The sequence below is a fragment of the Rhipicephalus sanguineus genome, chromosome 6 (genome assembly GCF_013339695.2).
Source record: "Rhipicephalus sanguineus isolate Rsan-2018 chromosome 6, BIME_Rsan_1.4, whole genome shotgun sequence".
NCBI lineage: Eukaryota > Metazoa > Arthropoda > Arachnida > Ixodida > Ixodidae > Rhipicephalus > Rhipicephalus sanguineus.
Window position 1 is genome coordinate 111664137 of NC_051181.1, and position 15508 is coordinate 111679644.

A 15508-nucleotide genomic window follows, 5' to 3' on the forward strand; every position below is an offset into this window, starting at 1 on the left:
AGGAGTATGCACATCTGCGGTACACGTGCTACTACAGTTGATTTTGCGTGGGCTTCCACATGCACCTGATTGGAGCCATAATCTTTGTTTTCGGTACGTTAATGAACGATGACAGCGATATGTCATCAGCAATTAGCTTCTTTGCTTTAAGCTACTTAAGGTCGATTAGGTTTTTTTTTCAATAAATCAGCTGTGAATATGCGTTGGTATGTCTCCTTTTTCGTTCTTTCTTTGTGTACCGTATGCTGCGCAGTTTGCAGAAATTGCGCTATATACAGTTAAAACTATCTAGATCTAACGAAACCAGATTTTACGAATACCCCGATCCAACGAAGAAATTTCTTTTCCCCCGCAGGTAGCCGTTGGGTTCAGTGAGGTAATCATCCCGAATTAGCGAAGCTATCGTGACACTAAACCCGATTTAACGAAGTCCTATTTAATTGCTCATACCACAGATGGCGCTGATCGCCTCCTTGAAACTTTCTTGCTCTGTCTGCTCGCACAATCACTGCATTCATTCTGCCCGTCTTTGCACATCGGCATCTCCTGATAGGTTCACGTGACAGCCTACGTACCTCGCGTGTATAGCCCCGACGTGAGAGGCTCCATGTCTGGGCTGCCCTCGCGGACTTTTCACGCGCGCAGGCGTGTGTTAGTGGCAAATAAAATGCCGCGGTAGCGTTCGGTTGTCGCTACGTTACAACTGTGTATTTCGAAAGAGCGAGAAATTCCGTTCTCGATTTAACGAAGTTATTCGAGCACCGTCATCACTTCGTTAAATCGAGTTTCAGCTGTAATACGGGAAGAAAGAAGCATTAGCAAATGTGTCATGGGAGGCCCTGCATACCGCATATAACGCGCCGCTCAGACTGATCGAATTATTACTTATTTCGTGATGGCAATGTTGCGGACAAACCTTTCGCCGACGTATATGCAATTCGCATATCGAATCTATTGAAAGGACGTTGAAGTCCGCATGCCTTTACGAAGAAAGATAGTAGACGAATCGTTTGCAGGATGCAGGAATTGTAGAAAATGCAGGAGTACGCGGAACGACAACGCCGTCAGGTGATGTCAAACTGTGCTTCGTTTTCTTATCGCGTATCGCCTAGTTCTGTGCCGCACATTTGTCTTACCTCCATGAGCTTCTTCTGTACTGGATGCAGCCGCAGTGTATGATCTTCGGCATACTTGGCCGCATTTGGACACACCAGGTCTTTCTTCGAGGGGACCCTCAGATCTTCCTGCAAACGCGCGAGCCAGAAAACAACGTGGATACATCATGCTCAACTCTAAATAAAGGCACTGGCAGCTTATAACAGCCAAGCACATTTCGTGTGCTGACAAGCAAGGCGAGAAGCAAAAACAGCAAATTTCACCTCATTTATTCAACCACGTGACCACAGTTAAAATCCAACTTATAGCCTACCTCCCTCCCTCCCTCCCTCTCTCACGCGCGCGCTCTAATAATGGTAATTGTTGAGTTTAACGTCCCAAAACCACGATATAGTTATGAGAGACGCCGTAGTGCAGGGCTCCGAAATTTCGACCACCTGGGGTTCCTTAACGTGCACCTAAATCTAAGTACATGGGCTTCGACCACTTCCGCCTCCATTGAAAATGTGGCAGCTGCGGCCGGGATTCGATCCCGCTACCTGCTGGTGCGCAGTCGAGCACCATAACCACAAGAACACCGTAGCGGGTACGTTCTGTGCGTTTGTGTGCGCGCATGCGCGTGCATTCGTATGCGTACATACGTCACGAACACGTGCGCTAAATGGCGAATTCGTTGGTCTGGCTCGAAACTCGAGCATCAGCTACGCGCTAATCGTTGGCAATAACGCTGGCACGGATTTTGTTATTTCTCCTGGCGATTAATACGTACTGTCGGCCACGTGACAAGAAAGCTTGACCAGAAGCAAACTTATGTGTGTGAACTGTACACTGCCAATACTTAATGCGTAGGCATTCTGAAGCCACTTACCCAGAAAGTATGTCCGTTTGTCTATAACGTAACATCTTCCCCATCGGAATACATAGAGCTCCATAAGAAATGCATGGTAGCAATAATAGTGGCACCTGGTGAATAACGAGTCGAACCCACGACTGACCAAGTGCGTCGAGGCTCGAACACTCAAGCTTCTGAGCTTGTACGGTGTCAAACTCCTCACCTCCCGAGTATACAGGAACTCGAACTCTGAATCTTCAAAGTGTATATCGATAACGTATCGAACCGTTGACCTAACCCCCCTACTTTTTAAGGGCGTAGGGTACGAACACTCGACCTCTGAAATATGTAGGGACTCGAACCCGAAACCTTCCAATCATTTAGGGTATTAATGACGACAGAGGAAAGTGGCACGGCACAATGCTAACGCGCGCCCAGACAACCCCAGTAATGTTACAACAGTAATCTCACTTTCTTCTCCCATCGTTTCTTTATATTTCATGGGGAAGGGAGGGGGGAGGATAGCTAGATACATACACTTATAAATACTGGAAAGCGCGTCTCCAGAAGCGCTTGTTCTGTTTGCCAGTGTTATTCCTATGTCCTATGTTAAATCCGCGCTATTCGGTTTTTATAAGTGAAGAGGAAAGACTACGGTAGAATCTTAAAAATTTTAAATAATCATTGCTTTGCTGAAAATGACTCTCGGTCTTGTTATAGCAACGCGGGATTATTGGCACTGTCATTATTTATTTTCAAACTTCATAGTATCATCACCCGCCCTGAACTGCAAACGTGTATTTTTTTTTTCGAACTTCGCCATAGATAACCAAAGAGTGTAGGCCGTTTTCGCATCTGCATCTGCCAACACACAACTGCCTACAGGATTCTCTAGAACACTTATCTTCTTTATCACGATGTTGCACTGTACGCATTGTACAAGTTCTTCTCTCCTCCTTTATATTTGTAGCTTACTTTGTGCATTGTAATACATAGTTCTGGTCGTGCACTTTGTGCGTCGCCTTACCATTACGTAGCGTTGAGCGGAGACGCGAAGTGCTTTGAAGTTCTCGGCGCAGCAGCAGCAGATGCCAGGATTCACTCCACCTTATCTCGCTGTATGCCCGTACCTCGCGTATACTTGTGAGCCGAGCTTGCTGTATCCCGCCAATGGGTTCTCCGCTACAGCTTTTATGCACTTATTCTTTTTGTTTTGCTCGATCGTCAATGATGCACCTGCTCGCCCGGTGGCGTTTCCTTTCCAGTGAGCGTGCGCCAGACGCGAAAACGCGACGGCGAGAGCAGTACACGCATTTCCTGGTAAAACTATGCAACACGTGTCAGAGTTTGCTTGACAAGGGTGCAAATTTTCTCGGCCTTCGAGCATTCACTTCTCTCCCGCTCCGTGCAGAGCAATTTTAGATCCCCTTGTCGGAGCTTGCCAATTACTGCAGTCGACAGGGCTAAGCGAAACGAAACACATTTTCTAATCACACAGTCCAGTCACATCAATGTGACCACCACGTACTTTTGACGTCAAAGTTAAATAACCAATCACAGAAGGCAGCACAGTGAAGTTGAGCGTGTATAAAGGGTGTGTGAGCGCTTCGGAGAACATCGCAGTCGTTGGCGTAATGTAGAAACAGAGCGCTTTATCCGACGTCCAAAAGGGCATGATCATCGTCTTTCGGGCCAAGGGTGGAAGCATTTCCAAAACGGCTGGCTAAGTCTGTGAACTGTTCGCGTGCCGCCGTGGTAAAAGTGTACTGTGCATGCCAAAATGGGACTGTCTAAAATCAGCGACGTGGCAAAAGTGGTGCACCACGGGCCATAGATGACAGAGGTCAACGAACGGCTGCGGAGATGCGTTAGGGCGAATACACGTGCTACCGTTGAGCAGCTGACCGCCCAGATGAACCAAGGGGCTACCAACAGTGTCTCCCAAACTACTGTTCAGCTAACGTTGCTGGGTCTGGGCCTCCGCAGCAGACGCCTGGTTCATGCCCCGATGCTGACTGCTGTTCATCAGGGAAGAAGGCTGGAATTTGCACGCCAGTATAGTGCAACTGAACGCCCACTGAGTGGCGACAGGTGTCGTTTTCCGATGAATCACGTTTTATGCTCCGTCGGCCAGATGGACGTTGGCGCATACGGCGTGAAACCTCTGAAAGCAAACACCCTGTAACCATTGCCGGAAAGGTCCAGGCTCAGTAGAAAAAGAACAAGATGGCTTTCGCCTTCGAGTCGTCTTAGGCAAATGCATAAGGGGTCGTGTGACGTTTTTGTTTGTTTGTTTGCTTGCTTTTGTGACACTAAATTCAAAACTTATATTGGACTACCATAATTCTGTTTTTTTAACACGAAAGTGTTTTATGCCGGGGTCCACCACGGCTCCACTGACGCATTTGCGTCACGGATTTGACGTTGCAAAATATAAAGAGTAACATATGGCAAAGAAAAAAGTTGCGTCATCGGGAGTCGAACTTATGACCCCTCGATCCCCAGCGCGCAGCGCATGACGACTCCGCCACAGACGGCACGTTCTTCGTCGTACTAACCGCGTGCTATTTATATACACCATTTGCCGGTGGCGGTACTCAGAGATTGGTGGTACATCAGCGTATTTTCGTTATCACTAGCGAGATGGCGCGAAGGGCTCGAAGGGCGCGCTTTAAAGGTCGTCGCCGCACGCGTTGGGATGGGCGTGCGCCTCTACAATGCGTGGTCTCTCGAGCGCGCGCGCTTATCTTGTACGTCTTGCGCTCTCACCGCAAGTTTGCGTTGAAGTTACAGAGAGTACGAAGGTCACTTCGCTCACTGCAGCGGTCGCTTTTGCGAAAGGAGCGCGCTGCTCACAAACAAATAAGTTACAACAGTGACAGTTCGCGCTCATCCTGTGTATACTTGAGCGTTCGTTTCGTGCGTCCTCCTTTGTATTTGACCAGCGCGCTTTAACTGTCGAGCTGTGACAGTTAGTTCGCGCTCATCCTGTGTATGTTCGTTCCATGCGTCCTTTCTGCTTGAGCAGCGCGTTTCAAGTTTCGAGCTGCTTGCCGTTGTTCGCGTGACATTACAGCTTGTTGCTAGATATAGCATTCATTCCTTCGCCCTCGGGGCGAAACAATGCACAACAAACGCTCAACTACCTCTGTAAAGACACGTTTTACTTTCGTGTTATACCAATTCCTATGACAGAGGGATCAGCCATGTTTTTTCTGTCTCTCTCTTAAGGCGCGTTTACACTAGAGCGACACGACACCGATTTCGGTCTGCCGACTGTCGCCGGGAGTGTCTTTGGTCGTGTCGTCGTCTTATTTACACTGCAACGACGCCAACAGTCAGCCGATTGTCCTTAGAAGACGCTGTCCGCGTCTTGTCGTGCGCCCAGCCTCTCGTCGGCCGATTCTCTTGTCACACAGAAGGCGCGCGCAGCGACACCAACTAAACTTGCGCGCAGGAATTGAACACAGGGGACCACCTGCTCCATTTAAGCCGTCCTCCCTCCTCTACCATTGTCCCTCTCGGGGTAGCGGCGCAGCCCCCGCCACGCCTTCCGGCGTCGGGGGACGGGGGTGCAGACAGACAAAGGGAAGCGAAGCAAAGACGTTGGAGGGGTGCGCAAGATGCCCATTGTCAAATGCCCGAGGATATCGAGGGGGGCCTCCGTTATTTCCTCCAAAATCTTCTCCTTCGACGTTCGAAGCAACAACAGGACAAATTTTCGCTCGGCCACAGACCTCCCGACGACCAGTCTGGTGACGCGTTTTGCTGGTGTTTTTGGACTGCCATAATGTTACACTACTACGGCATGCTGTCTTTAGAGGCGTCGGCGTCGTCGTCGGCCTAGTGTGACCAGACGGTCCTGCGACATCGTCGGTGGGCGACTCGTCGGCCGACTGTCTCGTGTCTGCGTCGGTGTCGTTTCGCTCTAGTCTAAACGCGCTTTTAGGGAGTTGCACTGTCAGGGCTTCGACCAACCGCTGAGCTTTATGCGCGTTGCGAGATGAATATGTGCAACCAAGGCCGAAATACGCACAGGGACCTCGTGCTGCTTGGCCCGAATAACAACATGTGCAAGGTCATTGCAGAGCACACATGTTTCGCAGCGAGGCTAGGTATAGGTAACGCGCACGAACGCTAAACTTAGGTAACAACTGGCGAAGAGCGGCTAACATTCTACCTACGTTGTCTGCATGTCTCCTGCCTTTGGCTGGCTTTATTACGGTACCTTGTACTGGAGAAACATCTGGCGTCTTTCGTTAAGCAGCTGGAGTCTTTTCGTTTTGCTTTAGAAACATCTGGCGTCTTTTCGTTTTGCTTTTAGAAAACATCTGGCGTCTTTCGTTGGTTTATTTCATCAATCAACGGCGTTTTGAACAAAATTTTTATTGTTTAATCACGCACAGGAGAAATCTCACCAGGCACTACCTTGGAGGTAAACAATGGCTGCTAGTGGGAATGAGAGACAGAAGAAGTCGGCTTTTGCGCTAACACTTACACTTCTACTTCTACTAACGTTTCCTACTGGAACATGCCAATGGCTGCTAATGGGGAATGAGAGACAGAAGAATTCGGCTTTTAGTTAACGCGCACGCTGCGAATTTTTTATTGTTCAACAAGCACAGGAGAAATCTCCCACCGGCACCACCTTGAAGGTCAAGATCTGGTACTAGCGTTAAGACTGGTTACGCACTACGACGGGGACGAACGGGTGCCGCTTTAAGGAGCTTCGCCCCTAAAAAAAAAACTAACGTTTCGAGCTGGAATTCGAACCCAGTCATTCTGCGCGACAGTCTTGTATTTTCTACCGCGGAGCCAAGCTAGTGCTTCAAACTGCTTCGAATGCGTTGAATTTCCCGCGTTCAGCCGGCAAGAAGAAGAAAAACTGCATGCGAGCAAGCGCGTAAACGCGTTCGACCAAGAAACCAAGCAGCCATCATTCAGTTCTGGGCTCATGCGGACGCTGATGCGACTGGGGGACCGGGTGTAGGTACTTTTATGCCACCACGAAGTATTGGGAGACCGTAGAGTCTGGGACCGACATTCAGGACGCCTGGGTTAACAAGAACAACAACTGTATTTACAAAAATGTACAAGTAGATGTTTACAGAGACATCTTCCAAATGAGGAGTGGCTGCTTCGAGCCGTCTTCCCCGCTTTATCAAGGCTGGCCTCCTCTTCCATTGGTTGCGGCCGATTGCAGGAGGGCAAGGAGCGCGTACGGCATGGCCCAATCGGCGACGGGGTAGCTCGGGGGGACGTCCTGCTGACCACACGGCGGCCTCGTGGACCTTTTTGGTCCTGCTGTTCCCCAACGACGCGCTGCATTCCCCCGGTGGTCGGTTAATCCGTACAGTCAGCTGCAGTCCATGGTAGCCCCCAGGTGGGCTGGCCGCGTGGACCTTTTTGACCCTGCTCGTTCCCCCTCCACGCGCTGCATTCCCTGGTGGTCGGCCACGTGGCACCGCAGGTAAAACCTGGCAATCGCAGGTGTCAGGAACGTCTCCCTTCTCCCCGCCTTCGGGGAATGCATGCCCGATTACAACAACGCTAATAAACGTCTGTGTGAGTTCACAAGTTCGTGTCGGCTGCCCTGTTTGTCATATATTTTATATTTGGTGCCGAAACCCGGGAGGCGACAGCCGGGAGCTGCCGTCAAGGGATATCGCTGGTGGCTACCGACTGGAACAACAGCCGCGAACTACGGAGGCCTACAGATCAGCTGACCGCCATGAACAAGCTCAAGATGAAGAGGACCACGTGAAAGGCCCACAACACCGAGCCCATTCAAGAGGCACGTGCGCTACTTGAGAATGATGACGCGACAGTGCGACAAATCGAATCGATTTATGAGAGGCTAAAAAACAACGCCGAGCTGAAGCAGACAAACGATGAGATAGAGAGCCACATAAATGACGAGCAGGGGCGTAGCCAGGAGAGGGGGGGTTCGAACCCCACCGAAATTTTTCAGTTTTGCATGTGTGTATATACACGCACACATACGAACGCACGCACTAATGTACATATAAAGGATTGTTGAAGCCCTCCCCCCTCCCCCGCAAAAAAATTTCTGGCTACGCCCCTGGTTACGAGGCCTTCAAGGCGGAGTACGCTACCGTCGCTGAATATAAGGATGTGAGGATACAGGCGTCATATCGGGGCAACGTCAATTGTGGTTGCAGACTGTGGGCGCTCTCCTCGTCGTTTCCATAACTTCTAATATACCGAAATTAGCATAGCAGGGGATCAGTGTATGACGAACACGATTCACTGGTCATGACATGAATAACGCAAAACGCCTGTCGCGTACTTCAGGAAACCCTTTCCCTCAGACACGTGCGGCACATACCCGCATACCACAGTTCATGTTATTCGGGTATGCGCCACAAGTGATTCAGAGTCTCAACACAGTAACCGCGAACATACACATTGAAACTCAAGGCACGTGAGGGAGCTGAAGACAGAACACCCGTGGAAGACGCTCGACTGGTCCACGTGGTCCACCAGAATGACGCATTGTTCTCTTCATTTCATATGGGGCTGGACAATGGCCTCATGCTGACCGAGGATGACGTCAGATTGATTGAGAGTCGCTTTGTGACACGCGAAGAAGCCGTCGCTAAGTGCCCTGACGGCATACGGCTAAACTACAGCAATGCGGACGTCGACCGCTATAATGTGCAGCCGCGCTCCATGTGACTTGCTACACGGGAGCGTGTGGCCTCACGAGTTTAAGGATTGCGCCTTCCTCCCACTAGCGCTTAATTCCGCAACTAAACACCGTTTTCTCACTGAAAGATGCTCCCGAATAAGAAGAGAATATTAAGTTACTGAAATGAAGCAAGTTGAAGTCATGCGCAATCTTTAAACTTGTAAGGCGACGCGCTCCCGTGTTGCAAGTCATATTGAGCGCGATGGCACGTTGCCTCGGCGCTGCGGACAACGTGCTAGGTCATCCCGCATGCGATAACATAACTGGCTATAAGAGCGAGCAGGGACACAGGCAGGCCCGTAGCCAGGAATTTTTTTAGGGGGGGGGGGCACTTGCTGAAAGCCTTGACTATTTGAGAAAAACGCCTATTTTCATTATTTATTTTCGGTAAAACACAATGTATCACAAAAATTTCGGGAGGGGGGGGGGCTTAGCAGGCGTGGCTAAACAAACAGCTGATCTCGCCAATAACGACAAAACGTACCTGATGCTTTGTCCTCCCCGTGAGATCGCACAAAGCGATGTCTCATTTCACTATTTATTTGTTGCTTTTAGCGCTGTGGGCGGTAGCAAGCGAAGTGCGGATCGAAGGGGGCGGTCGCGTCTGCATGGGCGCTGCCATGTTGATTAGTAACCACAGGACGTAAATGCGATAAAGAATAAGCATATCACTTATTGATGTGAAGGAGCACCTCCGAAACAAGCGCAAATGTCTCAACCCTGCCAATTGTAAGGCTTATATCTGGAATTATGTTTTGCGGCGCAAGCATGTGGTTCAATTGCTTGCAACCCGTAGCTTTGGTAGTGATGAACGGTAGTGGTGAGATGGAGAATAGACATTGTCTTGAACCGAGTTAGCACCTTCATTCGATGCCACAACCACAACAATCACCTCACGCTCACCGCTCTCAAAGTGCAGTCTGTGCACGCGCACGGCCTCGAAAAGGAGGCTCTGCTCACAGAAACTGGCGAGTTAGCACTTTCTAAAACTTGGAGCGATGAGCCCGCTGTATCGTCCACTCTTACGCATTGCAGGTGCGGAGGCGTGGGCGCATATTAGAGCAAGGCGATGCGCAACTTCAACGTATGGCCGCATCCTACTTCGCCGGCCGCCAGACACACAACAAACACAGACAAGCAGAATATCGGCGAGGTCTGCGTTGCGCACATCAATTACAATAACAAAGACATTCCGCTTGCCGCCATCTACCCGAGAACTCTCAAGGACCGCTTCCACACATGCACAGGGGTTCGTGAAACGTGCGGCGTTCTCCATCATAGCGGACAAGTATAAGCACTACATATCAGCTTACCACGTCTGGTGTTGTTAATACCCATGTTGCTGCTGGCATCGTTACGCAACTGTAAACAACTGGTTATATAACGCATGCGCGACTCTTAAAATATGTGTGTGCGAAGACCATTTGCACGTATATTTAGCGTCATTTCGAAACGTGTCACTCAGTGTAAGAAATTACGCCACAGATCACCTTCCCGTCGCATGCTTCGCATAACATCGATTCCCACGGTACGTGGAATCTGCTCATATTGTTCCAACAGAGCATGAAAAATACGCTGTAGTTACATCCTTGCGAAACATTCTTACATTTATTGCGAAAGCATGTGATATACTTCCGAAAGCATTCTTTTTTTATATGGCTCACGATAGGTCGTTCATGCTGCTGCCGTGCCCACGGACCAAATAGAGTAATATATCATGATCCCGCGGTTAAATTAAAGCATCAAGGTTAAGCTGTATATATACGGGTGTATTATGGTCGTAAAATACCGAAAAGGCCAGTCTCGCAACGCTTGAAAGCCTCGAGGTTAGAGTGCAGTTACAGCAGGTCGGTAATTTTTATATACGGCTCGCAGGTCTCCAGCAGGTGCGCAAACGCCAACTCCGGCGATTTTTCGAGGTCAATGGATTTCAATAAAATTAGCTGAGTATGTTCCTTTTCACGTTCCCGTCATTTATGCCAAATTACAGGCTGGAGAGATACGCAGATCTATTACAAATGAATTTTATTTTTATTGATTGCCCCGACTCTCTCCACCTTGCTTCCCAGAATTATTGGCAACATTGTGAGCGTGACATCATTTTTGGCAAACCGGGAGCGACGGAACCGAGATGCCACTACAGCGTCTGCTATCCACAAGGCAACAATTGTGTGCGTTTGTCCAGCGTTTTGTGGGCTGGGCGTGCGAATTTCACTTCCTTGTGGGTGTGCGTGCGATGGGCGACAAGTGGTGTTGCATTGTCTCACCTAACAATTACACCGCGGTAATACGGTACCGGCTGAACAGTGCACATGCGTGAACATTACCGTACGGAAACACTTTCCTTAACGTACGCAGGGTGCACCGTGACCGGGCCTATCGGTATACGGTGAGCTGCGCGTCGTGCGAAATGTGGCTCGTACTTGGCTTATATTAAATTCCTTCGGCCCTACCAACACGATGTTGAACGCCGCTATTGCCAAATTTATGCACTCTTTCCATAGGAATATTAAGAAGCTTTAGTTAGTCCACAAAATTCTCAGCGATAGCTTTTTACCCGATCGAGACCCCACAAAACTTGAGCCGCCTGGACAGGTGGCGCCATCTGGCGGTGGAGTGCGCAACCAGGCAAGCAAATAACTAAACAGGTGTGTCCTACTTCATCGAAAAGGAATGGCGATTTTAGTTGGCCTCCAAATGCGTCCGAATCTCAGCTGTCATTTTCCAGCAGCTCCGAGGAGCTTGTGCACGTAGCACGGTCAGCCACAGACATGGTACAGCTGTTGCGACGGGGTCACCTTTCCCCTGAGCGTCTGTTCTTCGCCGCTTTCGCAGCTTTCCTACTACGCGGTGGCGGGACCGGTATGCCTTGCACGATTTCCGGTTTTTGCCAACTTTTACGTCACGCGAAGACAGTACTGCTCGGTTGTGTTTCGGTTTCGGTGTTGCGCTTTTTTGCTTATTTAAAATTATTGTTCAATTTGCCGAGTATTTCTGCCATCGGCCTGTGATAGGAGCGTCTCGGGAACATAAAAGCACCATTACTTTGACATGGTCAAAAAATCGCTGGAGTTGGCCTACGAGGGCCTGAAACATTTTTTGAACATAGCCAAAAGACGCTGCCGATCAGTAGCTGCTGTGAAAATGCGAGCCAACTATTATAGCGCAGCAGGGAATTTGCAATTTCGTTCCGAAGGCTCGCTGTCCTCTCGGCAAACTACGCAGATGAAGGGACCGTTGATTGACTGATTTCACGATTGTGAAAACGCGCTTCTTGAAGACCTCTCGGGGCACATGTGTGTCTATGCTAATATTCGAGTGTGTCGAGTATCAATTATAGAATAGAATGTGAATCTAACAGCAAGGACTAATCAGTTTTAAATACTGTGTTCGAAGTCTGAATTACCCATTCAGCGCTAATGTTTGCCTTAGCAAAGTCATTTTACTGTAACGGATTCGACGATGAGCACACATGACCCGAAATAAAACACATTTGTCGTTAACTTATCCTCGACCTATTCTTTGCCCACTGCACGAAGGAACCTCCCAATGATATCCAGTTTACACCGTTTTGTACGAGTTGATTCCATATTACGCTTGCTAACTTCTTAGTGTCGTCACCTCATCTAAGCCCCGCCACGGTGGTCTAGTGGTTATGGCACTCGACTGCTGACCCGAAGGTCGCGGGATCGAATCCCGGCCGCGGCAGCTGCATTTTCGATGGAGGCGAAAATGTTTGAGGCCCGTGTACTTAGATTTAGGTGCACGTTAAAGAACCCCAGGTGGTCGAAATTTCCGGAGCCTTCCACTACGGCGTCTCTCATAATCATATCGTGGTTTTGGGACGTTAAACCCCAGATATTACTATTCACCTCATCTAACTCTCTGCCGGGCTCAGCTGCGTTGCCCATCCCTTGGTATCTAGTCCATCACTCAAACTGATTACCAACTCTTAAGCATTGCGTGGCCCGCTTAGGTCCATCGGCTACCCCCGTTTGTTATCTGGCCCATTCTCTTGATTTGCGGTCTCTTGATGTCGCGCATTCATTTCCCGTTCCATGGCACGCTGCGTCGTCCTAACTTTCTCTCGAGTTTATCTGTTATCTTACAAGTTTCGGTCCCACATATTAGATACACGGTAACACCGCAGCTATGGACACGGTCACTTACCTGCGACGCCTTTTCGTCTTGCAGGCACTGATATGGCACCGCGGCCTTCGGCGCGATGACGTGTGCGCTGTTCACTTCCAGGAGGTGCCTATGCTCCCGTCACGGACGCACGCTGACCATAGCTCGGGCCCGGTCATTCAACCAAAGCACCTACGAGCACAGGGGCCCTCAACTTCGCAGCCTAAGTGCACGAGTCAGTGCATCGGCTATCGCTATACCACCTCACGTGACCCCAGCGATTGCTGACCTCCGGATTACGTTTTCCTTGCCACCGGAATACATGTGTGCGTTCATGCCCGGCACGGAGCTTCATTGGGCTTGGCAACACCGCAGCTATGGTCGCGGCCACTTACCTGCAACGCCTTTTCGTAAATAATCAATATTCACTGTATCCAAGTTGCTACCGTTACGCGCTCCTTCTGGTGTTGTCAAGCCCACGGTGCTGTTTCAAAGATGCATTTGCTTGTGCGCATGTGACCGTACGATAGCATTATCAGGTGACACAGAATTAAACCTATAGGTCCTAACAGCCGTTTTAGCTAGTCGCAAGCATCCAGTTACATGCTGCCGGCACTTCAAGGAGTACTGACACGAATTTTAAATATTGCCATGCGCGCTTCTTTTGCTATTTTTACGTAACTCGTCCGTGACACGTAACACCACTGTCTTGCGCAAACCGCGCACGAATGTCTGGGAACCTTCCGGATTATTTCAGAATCTTCTTATAGGCTTGAGCGCGCAAACGCGAACAGTTGAGTTAATTCTGGAACTATACGCGGCCACCAGCGATAAGGCTCGAATGTTAGATGCTGCATGTATAAATGCCGACACGTACGCGTACGCCTTACCGCTGAGCAGATTATCGACGGCCGATGCTCTGTTCGCCGCTATCAGTGTACAGTGTGTATTACTGCAGGTTGACTTTCCGTTTCACGGCCACAAGTTCGGCCAAATAAAGAGTTTCATTTTGGACACGCCGACTGCTGCCTTCGTGAGCGTCACGACCGCGTGACAATATTTTTGGGTTGTTGCTTTGAATAAAAGCCGGGCGTCGATAACCCTAGAAAGAGTGTGGTAGTGCTTGGGAATGCAATGAATACACGTTTATTACCACTATACGTTAAAACAGCAATCAGTAGTGATTGTAAAAAAAGAAATCGACGACGCGCTTTCTGACCACACGCGAAAGATATAGCGACAATCGAGGCAAGACCGCGCCCGCCGTTCAAGACTAGTATTTTATTTCGTTTTCTTAGATCACGAGCGTGAAACATGGGCCGAATCTGAAGCTTCAGTGCTGCAGTTTTGCTGTAGGTAATTAAACGCTACAGTTGAGCTAATGGATATCGAAAGAGCCCATCGGTTAGGGAAATACAAGACTAACAAAAACGGCCCAATCATAGTTAAATTTGCACATTAAAAGATTAGAGAAAGAATTCTGTCATGCGCACATAAGCTGAAGGGTTCCAAGTACCAAAGAAAGAAAGCGATTTTCTGAATTTGGAAGGGCACAACTCATCATTCGTAGCAATACTCACATACCTATACGTACAGCTACATTAGAATTTTGGAAATGTTATTGTTTCTCGTCCTTTAAACGCTTAGGCCCCAGTCGTATTATATCAAAAATAATATTTTTCTGTCCTATATATAACATAAGAAGCATTCTTCCTAAAATAGACGCTCTTCAAAACCTAATTAACACAGCGAAATCATATTTGTTTGTAATTACTGAAGCATGGCGCAATCCTTCCATAACCGATTCTGAGATACTACACCGTTTCCCATATTTCAATATTGTCCGTCGTGGCCGCACAAACAAACGTGGTGGTGGAGTACTTAATAGGTAGTCGTAAAAGCCTTCAGTGTACCCAAATTAGGACATTTCTTTTTCACAAGTAGACTCCCCTTATAGTAAATGACTTCAGAAGGGTGCTTCGCAGGGCGAGTTGGTATCGCATCTTGAATACAGCGCTAAATATAACACAAAGGTAAAGAGGCGCAGAGAAAACAGTGCGGTAATTGCCCTATAGATATATACATACTCTCTCAAGGATTCTACAACCTTTATTATGTGAACTTAAACTGCGCTTCTGACGAGACACCAGAGTAGAAAGAGAAAACAGTGCGGTAACTGACCTATAGATATATTGTCACGTGGTCGTGACGTCGACGAAGGCAGCAGTCAGCACGTCCGAGATGAAACACTTTATTAGGCCGAACTTGTGGCCGGGAAAATGAAACTCCAGCTACAGCAATAAACTGATAGCGGCGAACAGAGCGTCGACCGTCGATCAACTGACCAGCGCTGAAGCGCGTCGGCATTTAAACGTGTGCCGTCGAATATTCCAGCGTTATCGCTGGCTGTCGTGCAAATTCGCTCTGATAAGCTCGAGTGTGCGCGTCTTGCGCGCAATCTTAACAAAACGATCTGCAATGATCGCGAAGGTTCTCGAACAATGAGGCGCGGTTCGCGCTGAGCGTTGCTGACAGTCTTTGTGCGCGAAAACCGAATAAAGCAAAAGTAATAAAGAAACGCACGTGGCAATATGCATACTCTCGCACGGATTCTAGAAGTTTTGTTATTTATTATGTGAACTTGATTGCGCTTGGGTAGAAGTAGACAGGACGTCGTCCTGTCTACTTCTACTCTGGTGTCTCGTCCCAAGCGCAGTTTA

At 48.9% G+C, this 15508-nt stretch overlaps 1 protein-coding gene across 2 annotated transcripts in view; it reads right to left on the reverse strand.

Annotated features, from left to right (window-relative positions):
- Window positions 1-12991, reverse strand: part of LOC119396174 (uncharacterized) — a 42843-nt gene extending 29852 nt beyond the window's left edge. The window contains exons 1-2 of one of the 2 annotated variants that reach the window (XM_037663266.2): window positions 12831-12991; window positions 1137-1244 (exon numbers count right to left, since the gene is read on the reverse strand). In XM_037663266.2, the coding sequence (XP_037519194.1) occupies window positions 1137-1142 (6 nt within the window). In that variant the 5' untranslated portion in view covers window positions 1143-1244; window positions 12831-12991. Of the gene's footprint in view, window positions 1-1136; window positions 1245-2975; window positions 3117-12830 lie in introns of those variants that run through there. The other variant, XM_037663265.2, reaches the window with a different exon arrangement.
- Window positions 12992-15508: the final 2517 nt, after the last annotated feature.